Raw genomic sequence first — 23,246 nt, 5'->3', positions numbered from 1 at the left:
CAAATAGAAATTGGGCTATATTATTTTTTCAACACGTTTCAACGAATGGCGGCGATAATTGTCACACACTTTATGAAAAGTTGCTTCATCGCCCTCTATATATATCAAAGATCGAGAGCTAGGTACGCCGTGATGGAAACTATCTTATTGAGTATCTTGGTATTACCATGACAAAGTAGAACTAATTGAACAAAGTTGAACTAATAATAAATAAACATAAGATTAACAACTTAACAACTTCAAAAATATTTTTAATTTAATGATTTTTATGAAGAAGTGTTATTGCCACAATTTTTATTTCAGATACCTGGAAATAAATGCATTTATATTTTAATTGATTCAATTCAATCTGAAAGGGAATAGTTATATTATGGGTTTCCACATAAAAATAACCTATCATATCAGATTTAAGAGGATTAGTATACATTGGTATAACATTATTATATTTAATCACTTCTAACATAATAATAGAATTATTAGCAAATTTTATAATTTTTTCAATTTTTTCTAATGTGTATTATCAGTTAGAAAAAAAAAAGTTATCGTTTTCTTTTATAAAACTAACAATAAAACATTAATTTATAATTTATTCTTATAAAGTTACAGTAGGGTCTTTGCATATTAAAGGGTTATATTCCATTTCTTTTTTTAAAACTGGGTAATTGTTGATAGGTTTCAATTGCTTATTTTGTTCAATTATACGATTATAAATAACTGATAATGGATGCCTAGAATTTTTAATACATTTTCTAATATTTTGTAAGCAATTTTCATGCTTAAATGCGCTAAATTGATCTAAGGTCCATGACAAAATCAGGCAAGTGTAATGAACAGAACCCATGAACATTATAACTAATAAATTCCACGCCATATAAATCAGAGTACTCTGTTACAAATTGTATTAATAAACATTTGGCTTGACCATTAAGTGTTTAACAAGTTTCTTTAGATAATAAAATTCTAATAGCACTATGTAAAAGCATAAAATGCTGAAATAACTGTTTCTTTAATCGGCCTTTTAAAACGATAATTCCTGTATAAAGAAGAAAAGTACGAAATAATTCGGTTGCTTTCCAGTATTCTAATTCTTCAAGAGATCTGGGAAATCTATTAAATTCAGAAGGTAAGTACGGTTTTGAACTAATTAATGTAGAAAATACTTCTGTTTGAATATCATTATTTAAAAACTATACAGTTTATTTCCCTTTAACCCAAAATGTTAATAATCTTTTGACAACCCCTAAACAAACGTTATGCATATAATCCAAAACTACTGATGAAGTAATGTCAATCGGTAAATCTTCTAATGGAGACAAGCCTTTATGGTATTCATCATCTTTTTTTAAACGGAATGATTCATTTGTCCTTAACGGTGCATCGATTTCATCAAAACACATTCTGTTGTTTATAAATGAACCTTCAGTTATACAAGAGTTACAACTGTTATAACCGTTGTGGCCTTTCACATTTAAAATAAAAGCTTTGGCAGGTGCATCACAGACAACTTGAGAAATATTAAATAAAAATGTTTTATCGTGTACACAAATACCATTTAATAAAATTGTTTTTATTTCAATTATAAAACGTTCTAGAAATGTAGTAATACAATTTGGTTTCTTTAATTTACAATGATAAACTCCAACTGGTAAAACTATTTTATCCAATTTTGGAACATTTACAAAAGAAATTAAAATCGGCCAGAAACATGATTTCGAACTTTTTGTGATGGGTAAACCATCTATGTTCAAACCTAACTCTATTATATCAAACATTTTTATAAAATTAAAATACTCGAGTAGTATAGGTTTTAACATAAACTCTTTACCCAAATGTATATATGTACCAGGATCCATAACTGTTATATCATGATTTTTTGGAGTTTTGAGTAATTTTCGAACATCTTTGGGCAATTTTAATCCTTCACATCTTAATATTTCTAATAGTTCGTTTACAAAATTATGTGAAACATGATATTTAATAATTATATTCTTCAGTTTCTCTTCTAAACTTAAATTATTTGGTATTTCATAGTTAGAATTATTTGGTACACTCATATTGGTTAATTAGTTATCTGTGTTATTATAGGTTGAATTAAAATTTGAGCAGACATACGTTTGAGGTATGTTGGAACTTACATTTGTAGAAGTTAGAATCTGAGCAGTCGTTGGATCATTATAATTGTTAAAAATAATATTATTGTTTTGTTTTACTGATGTAGCTGTGGTTATATTTACAACATTTGTTTAAATTGAACAGTTTTCGGATTCTATAATTCTTTCAAAATTTTTTTAGACATTGCATATTGATTTCCTGTTTTTCAACTGAAATAAAATAAAAATATACATTTAAATAAAAGTTAAAAGCGTTTATAGTTGATAACTACTTGTAAATAGTATAATAATATATAACAGTGTTTTATTTTTATGTATTTATCAGGCAAAACCATACCTAGCAATTAATTAGTTTAGTCAGTTTAATATGTTATGCATTTTTAATTTCATTGGAACATAAAAATTATATTTAAGTCCAGAAATTATATGTAATTAAGAAAGTTATTGTTTGTTATTATTATTATTACCTAGGTATATAATTAATATTTACTTTATTTAACCTACCATGTATAAAAAATGGTATCTAAAGATGAAGCTTATTTATGAAAAAAATTTACAATACCATATTAGGTAGGTATTAAAATAAAAACATTTTAACATTATGTAACTAACTAGGATAATGGATATTGCGATGTGATTAATTTGGAATTTATTATAGTTCAACTTTTTTTTTAATACCATAGATATAAGTAGGTATATAATATGTCTTATGCCTAGACTGATACACCGTCACCGCTCAGAATCGTTTTTCTTATACAACGGTATTATATCATTGAATTCAAATTTAATACCATCCATTATACAGTGACCCACTTGTAACCTACTGTACAGTAGAGCGACATCCACTTACCCACCTTTTTTTAGAATGCATGTTACATTGCAGTAATCATAATATTACAGTATATTTAATATATATATTTATACTAATTATTACCTAAGTTATACTTGTACACCACACTATAACCAGGCTACTAATATAGGCAGTACTGATCAAAGGGCCATAGTAATTTGTAACACATTTTTAATTAAAATTAAATGTAAGCTGATGTTTGTACAATTTAGGTAGTATGATGGAGTTGACGTCAGGGAGACCTCAACAAAAAACACTGATGAGGGAAAATCCCGATCTCCCGTTGGGCCTATCCGCCCATGATAGCGATTGATGACTAGCGTATTTTCGTTTATATTTTTGGTGTTGTACAGTGTTTAATTTTCAAATGTTTATTTTTTACACGCCGAAAGTGAAGTCATTTCAACTGTACACTCGTTGATTTTAAGTTTTTTGGCTAATCATAATCATAAAACTGTTAAAACAACAACTATATTATAGTCCGATTTCAATTTAGTTTTTCTGGTGAGTTGTCATTATTCATTAAGTTAGAAATTTGAAATCGTTACACAGTTATGAGTATTGTACTTTCATAAAGCGTTGTTTCAGATTTTATTTTTTTATTTTAATTTTATTTAAAACAAATATGACGCTTGCAACTTCTTCTCCAAGATTATATATTATATTATATAATGATAATAATATAAAATGCGCAATTATTTAATATTATAGTCCAAGAATTAATAGTGTACATAGTACATTATAGGTATATTGTTCATTCTAAAATATTTATGATGTTATAGTATTAACTAGTATACCTAATATATAAATACAGTTATAGTAATACAGTTATACAGACTACATTTTTCTTTATTCATTCAATCACTCAATCTCAGTATCTCAGTTTGATTCATTTTTCCTAACTGAATAGTAAGAATCATCAGTGTGAATATTACTGAAGATTTTGAAATCCGTCATGGTAAAAAGGGCATTATAATTGGTAGTTTTAAATTAAGTGAATTTATAATAAACAAAGACGAGTGCAACATTTTTTGTTGTACCTACCAACTAAACGTAACTGTAATATAACATGAATACATTTAAATAGAAAATTAATGAATTTAAACTTGACAATAATATTAGAAAATATTTATGACATCGCGGCCCACGTTATGTCGGAAAAAAATGTATAATAAATAATATAGCAGTAAATATAATCAAATACGACTTTTGAATTAAGTAGATTTAGTATTTTTGTAATGACCCAATGATTTAATATAATATTATGTACCTAATACAAAAAATATTTTTAAATTAGCTTCAAAAAAAACAAAAAAAATGGGGAATGAGCGATTATGATCAAACTTCCCCGTGGTGTCTACTGAGTAACGCTAATAGACTCTAAAAAAAAAAAAAAATAAAAATAATGTGTAGGTACCTAAATGTATTTGTACTCAAATGTGGTATTATTTTAAAAAACGTTACATTCATTTTTGTTGTCCAGAACTGTGTACCTAAATGTGTTCCCAATCGTTCTAATTTCAATGTAAAAATATATTTTTAACGTGTTTCGGCGTTTGTTTTTACACATAATCAGTAGGCATACAACTATCGAAAAATTGCCATAGAGGTGCTATTTTTAATTGGTTTCATATTGACAATATTAATGTTATAATTCTTATTCTTATTTTTTTGCGTTTATCAAGTAATAGAACGGTTGCTGATTTTTTTGCTTTGCCAACTCACGCTACCGCCTATACCTGTTGCCGTGTAAATATATTAATTGAATTCATATCTACTGAAATAAAACAAACTTCATATAACCTAGTTAAAAAACAATGGATTTAATTAATATAACTGTATTCGTGACTTATAAAAACAGTAAAGCAATACACTTTATTTTATAAATTATCCTTATTGTCTATATCGATTAACAATAAAGTTGACCGTTCGGTTTTGTTTTGATTTAAATTTATTTAATTGTAATAAAATATATTTATTTTACACGTATGAAAATGTCCATAATAGTATCAATAATAATAATAATAATAATAATAATAATAATAATAATAATAATAATAATAATAATGATAATATAATTAACTAGAATGAATTGCCTATATTATATAATACGAATATTTGATTTCCATAAATGTATTGGCTACGTCTGCGGTTTGCTTATGTTGTCTTGTTGTCCGTCAACCGAGTTCGGGGTGTTCCGACCACCTGAATTCGACGATTGGATGTGTTGAGATTCGCTTGTGTCCATCCTATCCATGCCGTCCGTTTGGTGAACTACGCTGTTAAAGTATCTGTCTGTAAAACGTAGAAAAACCAATTGATTTCAAAATTATATATTAAATATTTTTGTCTGTATGCACTAAACAGCATACAATATGTTTAATCAGTTTGAACGCGAACTAAATAGTTATACATAGAATTGCGATCCTCGGCATATTATAGCATATTATATCTACATAATCAGTGGTATAGGGTGGGGAATCAGGGGTTCAAACCCTAAAACAAAAGTGTGTGTGTAGAATTATTATTATTAATTACCTATAGGTACGGTTGCAAATTCCGGCTAGGAATTTCTATAAGCTCCCCCTCACCGAAATTAAATCCTATATACGCCACTGTACATAATTAAGAGTTATAACCAACGACACCATTTTCTGGCAAAATCCAACAATTGCACGATACGTGGTAGTTTTTTCTGTAATGTAATTTTCTGTCGTTAAAATCGGGATGAAATAAGTATGATCACAACGAATTGAATTTCGTTGGTCACGTGCATAACAGGGTGGGGGACTTTCACGTCTTTTGATCAGCTTATATTTTGATATGTATAATAATATAAAGTCATAGCAAAATATTAACAACCAATGAAACTAGCCTGAATACCCTTTTCCCCGATATTGCGTATCACTAAGTTGTGATCATACTATTTATTATTATTTATTTAATAAATTATTATTACTAATTATTTCGTCACTTTTGAGATATACTATATGGTTTTATTTTATTTTTCGTTGTTTTTTGTTTTATTTTTCCCACACGGCACCCATGACTGAAATATCCACTTCCACCCTTGCCACACAGTATATTATTTCAAAATGCGCTCTATATTATTCCTATACAATGCTTTCTTATTGCACATAATATTATACTTTGTCCAAATAATGGTAATTCTCAAGCGGTAGGCTTCTGGTAGGTACGGTGGCGGTGGAAAAGATTGTTGCTAACTTAATTATTCAAACAACCGTATTATTAGATTTCATTTGGCTAAATTTAACACAGTAAAGCAATTCTTCATATACGGCAGATCGCTGGAAACGAAAGTTGATGATTAAAGTTAATGAAAACCGATTTAATCGATTGTAGTTTAGCCGAAACGTACGAAAGTTGATCGCCGCCTGAGACACTTATTAGTTATTTGAGACAGAGAAGGTATTGCTGTAGTTTATAACTATACAGAAATATTATACCAAGAAATACCTGTTTATTTGTTTATTTATTTGTATTTAAAATCATTGAACACAACGTGAATGATAAAAAAAAACAATTGGTTTTAACTAATCTACAGTTATTTACCAATATAATTATATTACATAATATCTATATGCATTAAACTTGACGTAGGTATCAATTTTCAATTTAACTAGATAAAGTTATTACAACGGATACTTTAACTAATTAAATTGAAAAGTATGAACAAATAACTGTTTAACTAGATAAAGTTTATAGCAAAGTTTATACATTCTACAGTCCACCTTTGTTGTACACGGGTCGTCTTATTAGTGACAAATAATATTATACATAGATAATACTTGCCGTCGTCGATCAGTGTGCCGCCGTTGCCTTGTCCACCGTTGCCGGACATCAGTGGCGTCATCATGTAGTCCTCGTCGAGCGTGATGAAAGGTGGTCCGGACGAGCACTGCGTATTCCACCGCGGTAACGTCGTCTGCGAGTGTCCGCGAGACCTTCCGCTGCCGCCATTGCCGCCGCCTGAAGATGACGACGGACTGCCGCCCGGGTTGGACAGCAGGCTCAGGTTGGTGGGACTTATCACTCCGGTTACCGTGTTCACGGTGCCGATGTTCGAATAGCTGAACAACTGTTGTGTAATACACACACACACAACATACGTGTACAGAACAACGGTGATAATAACAACAGTAGGTATAAAATAATAAAAGATGTGGCAATAATAATAATATGTTTAGTGTATTATTCGATATTGGGCGGTAAAGTCGTTGCAACTATTTTTTTTATTATTTTCATACAATTATGGAAGCATAAAATGTATTTATTTATTTATTTATTTGATAATAGTTGAAATGGAATTTTTCTTGCAGTTGTTCATTTTTAGTTAACATTTTTTTTTGTTTCAAGTTTCAAGTTTTTGATGTGTAATCTTATAAAATAAACAATCAGATACCTGATTATTATTATTATTTATATATTTATACAAATACACTGTAATTTGTAATATAAAGAACTTTAATTTGATTTGTTCACGTATACTATTTAAAGTGCAACAACTTCTCGGTCCATATAGTTATTAATGTTATGCAAATAACGCACACTACACACAGTCATACAGGTTACATTGCAGGTGCGATCGTTAAAGTCTGTGCACAACAAAGTTCATACAAAGCGTCACCGGTAAAGTTATAAAGTATTTTCTTAAAATTATTATTCATTTGAAACATATGAATCGAATCCAAACAGTATTAACTGAGGCCATGGTGCTAAAATAATTCTGAAAATAATAATACGGTACATTTATATCTGCAGATGAATTGGGGGACTCAGAGATATCGATAACGATTTCCACGATCGTTTATTAATTATTTCTATATTTGACTAGGACCGTAGATGTACACATTTAAATGCAATATTATATACTCCACGTGTTCTATATTATTATTTAATTATTTATTACAGGTACGTACTTCAATCGAATGCAATAATCTTGAAATACATTTTAAAAATATGCTTTACAACCGAATAGATCACACGTCAGAGTCGATAATATGTTCCAAATGGCTGTTAATTGCAGGTATATGTTTAGTCCCAGTGTTTAAAATATGATGGGTTCAAGAATGGCTTGCTCAAAACTACGAACATATATAGGTCGTAAGACAGATTTTCAGTCGGCCTTTTCATGATTACACTAGGAGACCTATAACTTATAAGGACAGCCACAAAACTACAGTGATTTCTTCGTATATACCATATACCATGTACCATATATGCATATAGTTTATGTTCCTAACTTAAACTGTGAAATACTGTATAAAATGGGATAAATACATTGAGATCACGTGACTGATGAAGGAAACATTTATTTTTATTTTTAACGTACCTATCGTATTGACAATTGTAGGTGATTTAAGACTATAATATAGTATAGGTGTAGGGTCCCTACCAAGATTAAATATTGTTCAATCATTTGGCACGCATTCATTTTGAAATCAATGAATCATCATATGTTTATTCGATACCTACAAGTTTTTATGCAAATCGGTTCGACAAGAAGTCTGCTATTTATACTGCACAGGGACGCGTCAATGTTTTTGGATATCTCACATAGATCAGTTAACCTGGGACGATCATTTATACTTGGTGATCCAGCATTCCAGCCAAACGTAAGCAGTGTGTTTATGTGGAATATTGATATACCTTTCCGGTATTTTTGTGACGAAAACAAAACCCATGCGGCCATGCCTATTAGAAGTAAAACATACTTTGGCGTATTATTATTTAGAGTTAGGATGTTCATGACTATTTTACATGTTTTTTTTTCTTTTAATCGTGCACATTTCAGATTAAATTATTATTACATTTCAGACTATATAATCTATCTGGTAGGGCGTAGAATCAGTAACCTATTATATTAAATTGCATTTTGTATTTTTAGCAATAAATGCAAATTTTTTTCATATCATCTAGGTATAGGTAATTTTAAAACATTTTCAAATACCTTACATGAATAAGCAATAATATATATATATAATAGTATTTAAAATAGATTATTATTAGTTATTACTTATTATTAAAAATGTATTGTTTCTATTTTGAACGAAAAATTAATATTACAATAATTTTTTTGTAACGCATCTTATTATGTCATATTTTAATGTTTTAAGGGCAAATATAAATATTTTGATATTTTTTTGAGATATTTCCGTTCTTTTTTTTTTTAAATTTTTAAGGTCAAAAACATCCTAATCCTAATTATTATAATCTTATTCTAGGGTATTGTTCACACGTCGTTAATATCATAATGTTAAAATAAATAAAGCCATTAGTTGCAGTAATTCTATAACTGTGGACGAGTATGCATGTATTACTATTGTTGGTTAACACACGCACACACACATATGAACACTAAAACGACGCAAAAACAAACTCGCAGTGCAGTGAGTATATAGGATAATAATTATAGTATTTACATTAAGACCCGTTTTAAATAAATATTTGTGACAGCGAGGAGAAAACAATTTTAACATTATTATATTATGTTATTTTTACATCTCAGCGACTTCTTGCCACAGCTTTGGTCAGTGCCAACTCGAAGAGACTTTAACGCTTATCCTCGGAGCGCAATGAAACACGAGAGAGAGATGTCGACGCCGCTGCCGCAATACAACGTACATACATGTAAGTACAATTGTATAATAATTGTCCGCGATCGCGGATAGGCGTTTATATATCACATAATAATATTATCACGGCGGTATTTTATTGTTATAAATGAAATTATCGTAAAAATCATAACCGGTATCACCTACCAAGTATAGCAAAATGGACGAGGCAATAAAACACAGCATTTTTTTATGCGTATATATGTATGTATATGTACAATATAAGGAGTTTCAATATCACAAAACAGATTCTATTCACTACTACACATAGTTATACAAAAAGAAATAGTATATATATATAATATATATAATATATGTATATATACTTTGGTAGTTGAAAACGTATTGGTTTTACAAAATAATAATAATATAATATGTTGGTACAATGTAATATATATAAAAAATTAAACAGAAACTTATTAGCATTTTAAAACAAAAATGAACGCATACTATTATACAATTACACTATACCTATATAATACAGATATATATATTATACTTATGCAGTTTATTTTCTTCAGAACAATAATATAATTATCGGCGTATATTATCATAAAATATCATTATTACGTATGTAATATTATAACATTATCACTAAAACGGTTTACTTTCTTGGCTTTAAATTAATCGATACATTTATATTATACAATTACAATGCGTAAAACAAATGAATTATTACGTAACACAAACATCTATTAACAAACAGAAACAATAACAAAACATAATACATATCATAATCATATTATTATAATGTATTTTCTAAATAATATCAGGTATATACCTACTATACGGAAAGAATAAAAAAATTGTCGATCGTTCAACTTTATAGGTATCTTCTAATACGTATATATATCATTATTATACATTATTAAATTACCGGATACAGTTAAATAGTAAAATATATAAAAATAATAAAGAAATGAATATTAACTAATTCAATAGTTACATAGTCATGACCTGTGAGAGGTGGTGGGGTGTCTTCGGATCGCTTGTGTGCGCAATGCAAGAACCAATGGTAAAACAATAGTATCGACTATCGAATGATATTGTACAACCACACAATAATGTATATAATAAGTGAAGGTCATAGTCTACAGAGTACGAAACAATAACAATTAAAAACACGATGATCGGTTTGTAATATTTTACCTATACAATGTAGGTACATACCTAGTACATGTATATTGTATACTGTACATATTATAACAATTTTATACCTATCACTATTAAAATATTTCAAGTACGTCTGTTTTGATTTTCAATTGAGATTTTATCACGGTATTTTTGGTCGTCTTGGCCTACTTGAAATAATATAATGTTATAAAATATACACTATACGTGTCGAACTTGATATATTTATAGATTGCATACGATATTATATTTTATATATTTTTTTTCTCGTTTCTTTATTGGGTATTTCGCGCAGTGTATAATATGAAATAAAATATATTACTATAAATTAATATATGTATTTATTTTATACAATATTATAGTTATATTACCGTTCCTATTTATAGAAAACAATATTATATATAATAATATTACGCATGTGATTTTCCAAGCGCGACCTACAGCCGACGGAACGCCGTCCTTGGCACGTAAAAGATGAATAAAAAACATCGGTGAAAACGCCCACGAGATTTGCTCCAGTTCTCCATTTTCCACCGTATACGTACATAGGTAATATAGGTATGATGTGTGTACCCGACATTGCATTGTCTTACTGAGGTCGACTATTTCTAAGTTCAAACGCGGCACGAAAACGTTTCGAAACGATTTCGAACCAGACAAAAAACTTTAATACTTGGAAGGACATTTTTTGATATTTTTTTCTCGAGTATTTCGAGTTATTTGCTAAGTATTGATGGCTGTTTCCCTCGGGTATTGTCGCCGTGTAATGTTGCAATGTATAAAATCGCAGGCGCCGTATTTTTATTTTAAATTGGTGTCGAAATTAATTTTGAACTGCATTCGAGCAAATGATTTGATAGGTATAATAATACGCGTGAATATCACTTGATCAATATTCCAAGTCATAAATGAGAGAGATACGTACGATGCAGTGTCTTTGTAATTTGTATACCTACGCGGTGTTTATTATAATCATATTATTTTAGTAAACTGGAATTTCTGGTTCACGTTTGCAAAATATTCAATTTTTTTTTATTTTAATATCTTTCGTATTTAAATTTTTTCAATGGAATTAATTTGTAAGATATATCGAACGAACGAGAAAACATGATAATATTATAAAAGAGGATTTCACTGTTGTGAAACGTTTATTTTTTAAATGTCGTAACTTTTAACGAATAATAAAATATATAAAAAATAACGCCATTTAATACTGCAATTTCGACAAAAATTATCCCGTGAGTTAAATTATTTAGTTTAAAAAAAAATTAGTTTTAGTTTACATTTGTAAAAAAATTCAAATTTAAAGAATAAATAACAACATTTATTTTGTAGAGTTTAAACATTACTCGTATATTAACATTCCGCAAAATATTTAAAGATTTTTTTTATTATTATTAAACTGACTGATATTATAACCAATTACTGCAAAGAACTGAGAAAATGTATAAAAATATAATATCTTCAAAGTTCGAGTATAATAGTTTCACGTTTGAAATAATTGTTTAAAATCGGCAAGGTAAGATATAATTATAAACTGAATATTATAAAATGTTTGCGAATTTCTTTTTTTGTTGATATATATATATATATATACAAATAATGTACACGAATTAAGTGAATATAATATTATGGAAGTTGTAATTCTCAGTTCTTACTATATTATATTTTGTTTATTCGCACGACAAAATGCATGCGATGAACGTTTGATTTCAATTATCAAAATATTAAACAATTAATATTTATTTTTGTTCTTTACCTACGTAAATGCTACAGATGGAAATTTAATAATATAATAATAATTATAATTTATTTGACAGCGACAACTATGCAGTTACGCCTATAAATATATTATAACATAAGTCAAGGTCGACAATCTATATAATATCAATATAAACATATTCACAATGTCATCTATACATTAGGTTAGACTTACACGAACACACAGCTAATAATGTACTGATAATAATAATAACTGTATAATTATTACTTATAAAATACAATAATAATAATAATAATAATAATAATAATAATAATAATTAATACAAATAATAATAACACATGGGCTTATTGTATAATATATAATATATAAAGGTACTACATATAAGTATTATACCTAATTTTATAATTGCATCTCTCTACCGCGGATATTTATTTATTGCACTTTAGTTTATTATGTACACACACATTTATATTTATGGATTGACTTTAACAAACATCGTTACAATATTATTAAAACCTAACGGAATGGCACATTTTAGTATTTGATGAATTACGTGGTCCACTCATATATTATGGAGTTGCGACGTTTTACAGCAATATAATGTTACATATTATTTATTTATTATAATTGTATAGGTAGCTTCAGTTGGTACCAAAACAGTTTATCCTAACGACGATTATACAAAAAGAAAAGTTATAGACAATAATAATATTATTATATAAAAAAAAAGACCAAAAAATGAAAGTTACTAAACCGCGCGTAAGTTTTGCACCTTAATAATTATTATTTTTATTATAATATTATAATATATAGGAGGGCGAACGCGTTTGTTACATATTATCAACACTCGGTGAAAACGCGAACGGATGTAAAATAATATAATAATATGTAATATACATTACTGTTGGATATAATTAATATCAAAACACAATCTTTACAGACGTAGGTAGGTATATTATTTTATATGTATATATATATATAAACATACGGTATTCGGGACCGTGTGCGGTTAAAACAAATAAAAAAACGATAAAAAAAAAACAACAACAATAACAACAACAACAAACTATAAAACACGAAAACACTGCTGGCTAAGCAAAGCTTGAACAGACAAATGGGGTGTACTTTTCCAAGCGGCGTCTGTATTATTATATTGGTGGTTACGTAACGTATATATTATATGCATAAACACATAATATATGTCTGTGCATTTAAATTATTGTATAATGGATCGTTAAAGGGTCAAATGTCGTGTCGTATACGAGTCGGATCAGAGTACGAAAAAAGTTCAAAAACTACGTAAATCATAAGTCCGAGAAAAATAATTTTACTCTGGTCAAAGTATGCGTTATAGGTATTTATTATAATACTGCGGTACATAGTCTAACCTAACCTGGACAGTCAGACCGGTCACGGTACACTCGTATACCGGACTTTCGGCTATGGTATATAATAATAATAATATGTAATAATCGATAGCGACGATAAAGGAATATAGGAGGAATATAAATATAGTTTGGTAAGAAAATAGTTTAGAATAAAACACAACATGCATAGTGTACCAAAACCTATATTATATGTATACAAATAATATATACGTCACACGCGGGGGGGGGGGGGGGAGATGTGTTAGGTCATATTTTTATAAAAATATTGTTGTTATTGCGTAAAAACATACGGACAAAAAAAAAAACAAACTAACAAACAAACAAACAAATCAAAAAAAAAAATTGGTAAGAGAAAAATAAAAACGTTAATAATTCGACGGGTTGTAATCGTGAGCTGGCAAGTTGAACGTATACGGTACCTGGCCGTGTTGTATGTGCGAGAAGTGGTAATCGCGGTTAGCGGACACGGCAAACGGGCTGCCACCGGTTACCACGCTCCGGCCACCACCGGACAGCTGTGACTCGGACAGTTGACCGCTCATCGGCGGAGGACTTTGATCGGAATCTCTTCCGCCGCCCGGCGATCCGTCACCGCCGCCTCCGCCGCCCATCGGCGGCGTGTTGGAAGTCGGCGGCGAGTTTGACGGAGCAATGGTCAGCTCACCTGTAACCGTCGGACGTCAATTATTAATAAACAACAATAGTAGGTACAATTTATATTTAAATGACTATAATATTTTTGTATACCAATCGATCTATATCTATATAATATTATCTATTCTCTATTTAATTCCTAGTAGGTACCTTGTGGCATACTATAGCATAATATTCTATTTAATATCATATAATAATCTGTTTGTACATTTTTTTAAAATGTAGATACCTAATTTTGTGCATGACTTAGGTAAAAAAAAAATTGATAGTTAAAAAAATATTACATATTTCCAAAATAACCCAATTCCTAAATAGGTTTAGTATAAACATAAATAATCCCAGTATATCATCGAAAATAAAATATATCACCATTGACATCTACCGAATGCAATTAGCACGTATGACAAATATCATTACCAACGACGGTGGACAGTTTATTTCTATTATGCACAGCACTACTGCAAAGGTAGACAAATCGACGTAGCGATATAATATTATACATATTGATTATTTCATCAATTTTTAATGTATATTGTATATTTATATATTTTGAATTTTTTTTACAATTTCAATTTACTGGTCGTTAGGTAGATACCTATAATTTTTAAATTGTTTAACATTTTTATTTTTTTTTGGGGGGGGGGGGGATATTCGTTTTTAATTCCATATTCTGGATCAGAATATTTTGCTGAGGATTTCAATTTATGTAAATCTAATTTCAAACCGTAAGTAGGTAGTTAATTAGTTTTAAGAAATTGTTTAGGTGCTCTGCAAGCTAAACTCAAAAATGTCGTGTAATTATAATATATAACTTCAAATTATAATATATAATTAAAAAAAAAAAGTTTTTTTAAAAACACATGGATTTATCAAGAAATATATAGGTACTGTTAAGTGATGAAAAAAATATCGTTGTATAAAATATACATATTTGATATTATTTTACTCATGTTGCAGTACATATATTATTATTATTATTATTGTATAATATTATATAGGCTTTGTGCGTTTTATCGATCGAGTACAACGGTCGAAGGTAAGAAAAATAGGACGCGAAAAAAGGCCTAGCCATGGTATATAATATAAGCGTGTTCGTCGTAGTGTGCGGTTATGGTGGCAATGTGCCATGTCCCACGAAATCGATTGCTGAGCGCGAGATTTCGGGCGACCTTTGAAACACCACTAGTCTACTTATTCTTCTACGTTTCGGATACGCCGCGAAATTAAAGACAACGATATTCTTCGTGTAAATTTTTCGAGAACAATATAAGAATGCTGCAGAACCTATATGTATTACTCAACGGTATTACGCAATTGAGGGGTGCGGTTAATTTCAAATACCCGAATTAGTTCCAAGTTATAGTCAATAGATATTTGATTCCCCGTTCGTTTGAACTAACTGTGTTAATATTATTAATATATAACCGTTAACACGTTTGTCAAAATAAATAAATATTGTATATTCGTATAAGCCATAATCTATAGTCTATAATAATATATAATAATAAAATAGGTACCTATATAATAGTAATTTAACACCCTAACAGTATAATATTGGGTTACAATATCAAAAAAGTCTAAGTCAATTAAAATAATTAATAATAATAAAAAATATGGTATAGACATAACGATTATTCATAACAATATGTAGTTCATCTTGAAGTAAGTTAAAATGCTGCCTACATTGTTAGGGGAAAATCACAGTCATCACTCATCAGATCTTAAAAATATTAACTAGGTATATTTGTACGTATTAGTCTGGGAACCAATTCGAACAGTTGTATGATTTATAAGTAATTTTAATAAGGAACAAATTTGTACAGTTTATTTTGACTTGGGAACCAATTCCTTATTTCCCGACGGGTGCATCGAGCTGTTCATAGTTTTTGATATTTTTTTATATCGCGTGTAATGTATTATACATAGTCCTTAACCAAGTACGATAAGATCACTATAGTACCTTAGATCTTAAGTATCCAAATCACGGTTATCCACAGATGTTTTAGTACAACTCAACGTTGTCCGGCATTCTATGTATTATATTATTAGTTAATTAATTGTGTAAAAACTTACCTGTAGATCGAATGATGGCTACTGGCCGCGCCATGGGCGGTGGAGGGGGTGGTGGTAGCATAGTGCTCGGATAATATTGGGCCATTTTCGGACTCCTCGTGGGTCCCGCCTACGATGCAATAGAGAAAAGAAAAACGGTGAGAATTAGTACTCGTCATCGGACATAGTATACAATTGTAGACTGCACATAATTTAATAAATTCTATACATTATACAATGCATTCTAAAATTTTCCGACAAACGGTGTCGGAAATGGCATTATACCCGCGTGTTAACCTAGTATTAAAACTTTAAAATATTTTAACTGTATAATATATATATATATAAATATGTATAAATTAATGTAAAACCTGATTTCCATAGGCCCATCCCTACGTGGGGCATAAAAAAAAAACAGTAAACGGTAATTAATAATTATTATTAGATGAAATCAATATAATACACTCGCTATATTATGTACATAATATTATACATGACTAATGGCAATAGATATGACATTTACAAGTGGGGAAATTAAAACAAACATCTATTATATTATTTTAACAAGTTTAATAATATATTATCATACAATATTTTGTTGACCTTTATAATATTGGAATTCTGGGATTGAAATATGTAACTACCATTCCGAAAACGAACTAGTTTAGATGTATTTTATGAACGTGAAATTAAATTCCAAGTAGGTATATATTATATTATAGCAGGTAATGTATAATATATTATTTATTATCATCCTTATGATTTTCTAATCGTTAAAAAGTTTAAGATTTTCACTGATTTAAGATGTACTATTGTATTAACAATCTTTATAAAATATATTATACATACACAACTCAACAAGTAAAACGGGGTGGAAGAATAATTCAACTAAACGAACTAAACCAGTATGATAATAGTACAGAAAGCAGAAAAAACACGATAAATATTAAATATGTGAGATGAAAAATGTTTTTCCTGAAACTTTTAAAATATATGTTTAAAAAGAAAAAAACATTTTTATAAGTTACAACTAACTGAATATGCAACGAATTTCTGGGACTTTTTTTTACATCACTATATGTTAACTATATAGGTGAGAATCGATATGTAATAACTAATAAGGTTTGGAGGATCAAAACTTTCAGAATATAAATTTAAAATTGTAGTATTTATACAGCATGTTCCAAAAGTTTCGTATAACCCTAATTACTTTCATGGGAAATCAATATATGTCAATGTGGTTTTTTTTTCAACAGTAATCTATAAGAAATATAATCCATTAAATAGTAATTTTCTTATAGATTGTTGTTGACAAAAAAAGTATTTAAATTATATTGATATGTCGCAGAGATTCTTGGAGTGATACGGAGCATTTGGGACATAATTTATATTAACAAAGTGAAATTACTGTTTACAAAATAAATATAAAATAAAAAATGTCAAGCAAGGCGTGCACTGTTTAAAAAAATTAAAATATATATAATACAATGTAAACTTGAGTAAGTATTTTGTTATTAGCCATTATTAGGCATATAATATATGTTTGTTTTTTGTCTTGCTATTGTGGACTATAATATTGAAAATCTGGTGTTGAATGAATATTGAATATATATATAAAACGTTGATATGTTGGGGTACAATAATATATAATAATTATAAGTACATATTATTTATTTTACATGCAATGACATTACATACCTGTGCACCTTGAGAGCTCTCCGCTTCTTGACACACAAATGTGACAAAGTCCGAAAGCGTATCATGCCCGTTCTCCGGGTACTTAGCTGGACTGTGTTGTTCGGGTCCCGATGTCGCCGAACCGTAATAGTTGGCGGACGCCAATGACGCTATGCTTCCTGAGTGTTGGCCAGGTATACCTATACAAATGTATATGATATTATGCATATAATATATGATATTCAAAAGTTGGAAAATTAATGAAAAATTAACTTGAGTTGAGTCAACGTTAAGACGTTAAGTCGTTAAGCTATAATAATCAAATAGTTAACAAAGAATAGACTTAACCCTAAAAGTTTTAAGTTAATATGAAGAAATATATTACCTCGACTCAGTAGTTAGTACATTTTTTTTTCAATTATTAGACACCACCGGGACACATAATTATTGTAATATTGTGCAACTTTCACTTTTTTTTTAAAAATAATTAAATATTTAGTTAAAATGCACCCTTTACTATTCCATATTATTACACACTAGCTGTAATGGTTTAAGCAACTAAATAATTATACTAAGGAATATTTATTTGTTTTTTGTTTTCGAAAAATTGTACTTATATATAAATAGTTATTAAACCAAAACTAATTAATTGATTATCTTTAACTACAATTGTAAATTTAAACAAAAAGATTTTCACTTGACTTCACTTATTTTTAAAATTAACTGGAAAAATCTAGGTTGTTACTATGGATTCTTCAAGTAGATAAGTTAATTAGAAAATTGAATAATTAGTCAATGTAAAAATTTCAAAAAAGTAAACTTTTTAAATTAGCTTTACATTTTTAGATATAGTTTGGCTTGGTTTTTATTCCTATTCGTATACACTATATTATAATAATATATTGTGAACCTGTGTACAGTTTTTAGTAGACGGTCATAATAATTATCCGATAGACAACGCATGTGATATGATTGTACGAATGTTGACATACTTTTACGTGTTATCATATTATTAGTATCGAGTTGAATGTGTAAACAAAGCATACAACTTTACTCCTATTTAATATAAACTACCTATATTATACGATTGGGCTGTAATATTTAAATTTGCAGTACAAGAAAAATACACTAATTCATAATTACTATAATATAATAATATAATATCATTGTGTTCTTTCTATCTAAATTAGATTAGGTAGTGGAAATACACATAAATAATACATGTTGATATTGTAACATTTACATTTATTGTAGATCACGGTGTTCAATTAATAAATGAGTGTATTTCTTTAGTAATTTACTATAGATACGGTTTCTAATAAAATAAACAAACGAATATAAAAATATACCATGATCGATGTCCGAGTGCCAACTGGTCTGACTAGATAGGGATGCTGGACTCTGGCCGTAATATGTGATCTCCGAATTGGATTTATCTCTCTGACCACCCAAATCGATTTCTGTATCTTCAGTGGAGCTCATTCTCCGCATTCGTTTGATTCTGGGCTCGTTTAACGGGCTCTGTGTCCTCTGGATTGACATTGGACCTATGGAAAAGACAATTTAATAATCGATTTTATTCGTGTAGAAAAATACGTCTCTAAAAAAGCTGTAAACGTTTTATGCGTACTAATCTTATTGAGTTATAGATATTCTACTACATTATTATATATTATGATGTATATTATGTTATATAATTATATACAAAGTACGCTTTAAGTTTTCTAGCCAATTTGTATTAATGACAGTTAAGTTTTCATTGAAACTAAACTATAGCCGATTTCTCTATATAGACGTAGATTAGCTCGGTTTATAAGTTATTATTATTCAGTTATTTATAATATACCTATACCACAATATCTATTGTTTAAAATGATAATCTCTATTTCTAATAGAATGATTTATTTGCTCTACAGCCTAAGTGCATGCATGACTTTCTAATTTAATATCGCATAGAACGTTTACTGTCATGTTCAATACGGAAACATACCATTTCCATTAACGGTCGCTACACATAATATATAGGCAACAGTGGCATACCGACCCAGCAGTGGACAGTCGCGATTTGTAGAACCACAATACATTTATTCTGTTTTTGGGAATAGTGGTGTATTAAAAAATGTACAGCTAGAGACGGTCATTTTTGCCACATATCTCCATACTCAAACTAATAAAACTACCAGCATTATAATATTTCGACAGTAAGGTTAACAATTATTTTATCATGTTTAAAATAATATGACGTAGGTATTAAAATAAAATAATATGTGGTTATATGGGTCAGTAACTGGTTTTATGTTATAGAAAACCAGAATTTGTAATCGAACAATATGTGATGGTCGACTGCTTCACCGTTTTAGTAAATCTATAAAGTGCTGTCAATTAATGTTTACAACTGTAATAAGAAAAATAGAATAAATTGCCAAACAACATTGGAATTTCGAAACTTTACGTTAGGACGTGCTGGTCCCATCGCTTCCTGGTTAACGTTAAGAGGACGTCGCATATTTTGTCTCCGTCTTACACACGTACGACATGACAAATGTTCGTTCACCAGTTTCAATAGTGTGCTGCTAGTTTTGATATTAAAGTGAATTTCCCTATTATCAACATTTTATGTAAGAACATTATCTTTGTTCTCTCGGTCGGTTTTTCACAATATTTTAATTTGCAACTAAGTTATGAACCAACAACTTTATAATCACACGTTTTTCATTATAATAATATTATATTGTTATCAGCTCCTATTAGATACATTTATGTAGTATGTGCAGTAAGCATTTTAAAATTGTGAATATAGTGTGTACTGTATAGTACTAATAAATGTGTAATGTAACGATAACTATGTTTCAACTATTTCAGGAATCTTTAACATATTATATGTAGGTACTTATTAACAAAACATTTGTCTTCTGTGTTGCGAATTTTTAAACGTATAAAAACTATAGAATGAATTTGTGTTTTTTTTTTTAATAATGAGTAAATTATAGGTTGAATGGTATAATATTATATAGTATTTATTTATAATATTACTAGCTGAACTCGTGCACTTCGTTGCCCATTCATTAAGTGTACCAACTATATGTGACTCAAACTTTGTTCAATTCGTTATTTAATATTCAGTGTATGGTTTCAAAATTAATCTTAACTTTTCCATTGCCCGGAATAAAAATTCTAATTCGCAGCAGTACATTAACAGGTAGGCAATCTACCTGCGGTAGATCGCGGATCCCGTGCCGTATGTACGTTAGTGTATGATTTAACTCTAAAGTATTAAAGTTATACCAAGTTTGTCGTATTATACCTATGGTGGATTGATATACGAAATTCTAACCTAACCTAACCGTACTAAAATCAGATGAATAAACGAAAACGCATACAAAAAAAATTTCATTCAAATCGGTCTAACCATTTAGGGGGAGTTCAGTCACAACACACTTACAGTATAATTATTGCATTTAGCAACACATTCTGCGATTCATTTTTTTATTATATGAAAGCAACAAACATGCCCGATTAACCAATAGCAACCAATATAATATAATGCACTGTTGTATTTTTGACATACAGATTTGAGATTTCCTACCTTTCCGGTGGATTTTCCTAAAATTTTATTTCGTAAAAACCTTCTTCTGGCAGTTACGAACATCTTAAAAAAAATTTGAGCCAAATCGGACCAGCCGTTCTAAATTGATGAATTTTTATACATTTTTGTCTCCATTTTTATATATATAGATTACTCACCTAGTTTTAATAGCCAACTGGTTAATTTATTGCGAGCAAGATAATATTGCCAAGGCGTAGGCAATGCGAATAATGCGCGCAGCATAATAAAATATATTATATTCTATATATGTAAGGTACCTATATGATATATTGTATAAATGGTGGCTTTCGCGAATCGTCCATTTTGATACCTAATAAGGGAAACCGCGAACAATGCGAAGAACTCGTTCATTTATCCTTCATCTTGGAAACATTTTTTTTTTTCACACTACGGCTTTGTATTATTATATACCTAAAGATATATATATATTATATACGCATATTATGTATGGACTCAGACGATATAACTATTAAGTATACCTATTGGCCACGCAAGATAACAATCGCTCTGACTTAACCGCGGTATACTCACACTTTATATAGATATACACACACACACACACACACACTCAATACCTATATTATTATATAGATATATAGATACCCACCGCCCCGGACGATCCAACCGCAATAGGTACACTGGATCGATACACGCGTATGATAACACACGTCGTCAGCTATCGTGTCACACTTCTAATGTATTATATAATTGTGCTTATATATTGGGACGTGGGAAAAGTACGAGGAAACGCGATGGCTGGAATATACGCATCGCACTGTAATATAATATATTATCTTCATTTTTTTTTCCTAAATCGCACGTTTATAATACATTATCGATGTTTATGTACATAACAAGTTTAATTTTTGCGAGACAAACGCGCGCAACTGCACTTTTGCCGGATAGAGAACAAGATATAAACACACGCCGTTAGAAATTATATTATAATATATATATATAAGACATTATCTATAATTATATGCTCTGTGAAAATCGTGCCTGTCGACGGTAGGAATACCGTTCAATGACACATAATTTCCCTGTATAATGTTATCACTTTAAGATATCATATAGGAATATGAATGCATATTATGCATTTATACTACGTACCAATATAGTTTACTACACTATAAAATAATGATTTTCCGACAATGTCTCTTGTTAATAATATTTTTGAGCATACCTAATACAATTCCAAGAAATAAAGCGTCATCCACTTGTAGCGCTTTAAACGGTTAACTTTTTATACTTTCCAGTATAGCGCGGTTTAGGAAAAATCTAAAAAAAAAACTGCAAAATGACTGGTCGTATAGGTAAATGTTTTAAACAAGACGTGTACAGACCATTTTTTTGGATAAATTTAGGTACTCAAGAAACTTGGACCCTTTCGCTTTTAACCAAAGTTGATATAGGTGCCT

General features: G+C 29.2%; 1 protein-coding gene across 8 annotated transcripts in view; it reads right to left on the bottom strand.

The window, feature by feature from the left end:
• Window positions 1–5,086: 5,086 nt before the first annotated feature.
• Window positions 5,087–23,246, bottom strand: part of LOC100169415 (nuclear factor 1 X-type) — a 155,536-nt gene continuing 137,376 nt past the window's right edge. For 7 of the 8 annotated variants that reach the window (XM_008184510.2, XM_016804113.1, XM_008184507.3 and 4 more), the window contains 7 exons: window positions 19,571–19,768; window positions 18,243–18,421; window positions 16,916–16,936; window positions 16,566–16,674; window positions 14,258–14,502; window positions 6,775–7,060; window positions 5,087–5,256 (listed from right to left, as the gene is read on the bottom strand). In XM_008184510.2, the coding sequence (XP_008182732.1) occupies window positions 5,102–5,256; window positions 6,775–7,060; window positions 14,258–14,502; window positions 16,566–16,674; window positions 16,916–16,936; window positions 18,243–18,421; window positions 19,571–19,768 (1,193 nt within the window). In that variant the 3' untranslated portion in view covers window positions 5,087–5,101. The remainder of the gene's footprint in view (window positions 5,257–6,774; window positions 7,061–14,257; window positions 14,503–16,565; window positions 16,675–16,915; window positions 16,937–18,242; window positions 18,422–19,570; window positions 19,769–23,246) is intronic. The other variant, XM_008184508.3, reaches the window with a different exon arrangement.

This window comes from Acyrthosiphon pisum, chromosome X (genome assembly GCF_005508785.2).
Source record: "Acyrthosiphon pisum isolate AL4f chromosome X, pea_aphid_22Mar2018_4r6ur, whole genome shotgun sequence".
In the NCBI taxonomy this organism is placed as follows: domain Eukaryota; kingdom Metazoa; phylum Arthropoda; class Insecta; order Hemiptera; family Aphididae; genus Acyrthosiphon; species Acyrthosiphon pisum.
The sequence above is the reverse complement of the archived record's forward strand: the minus strand, read 5'-3'. Positions and strand labels throughout refer to the sequence as shown.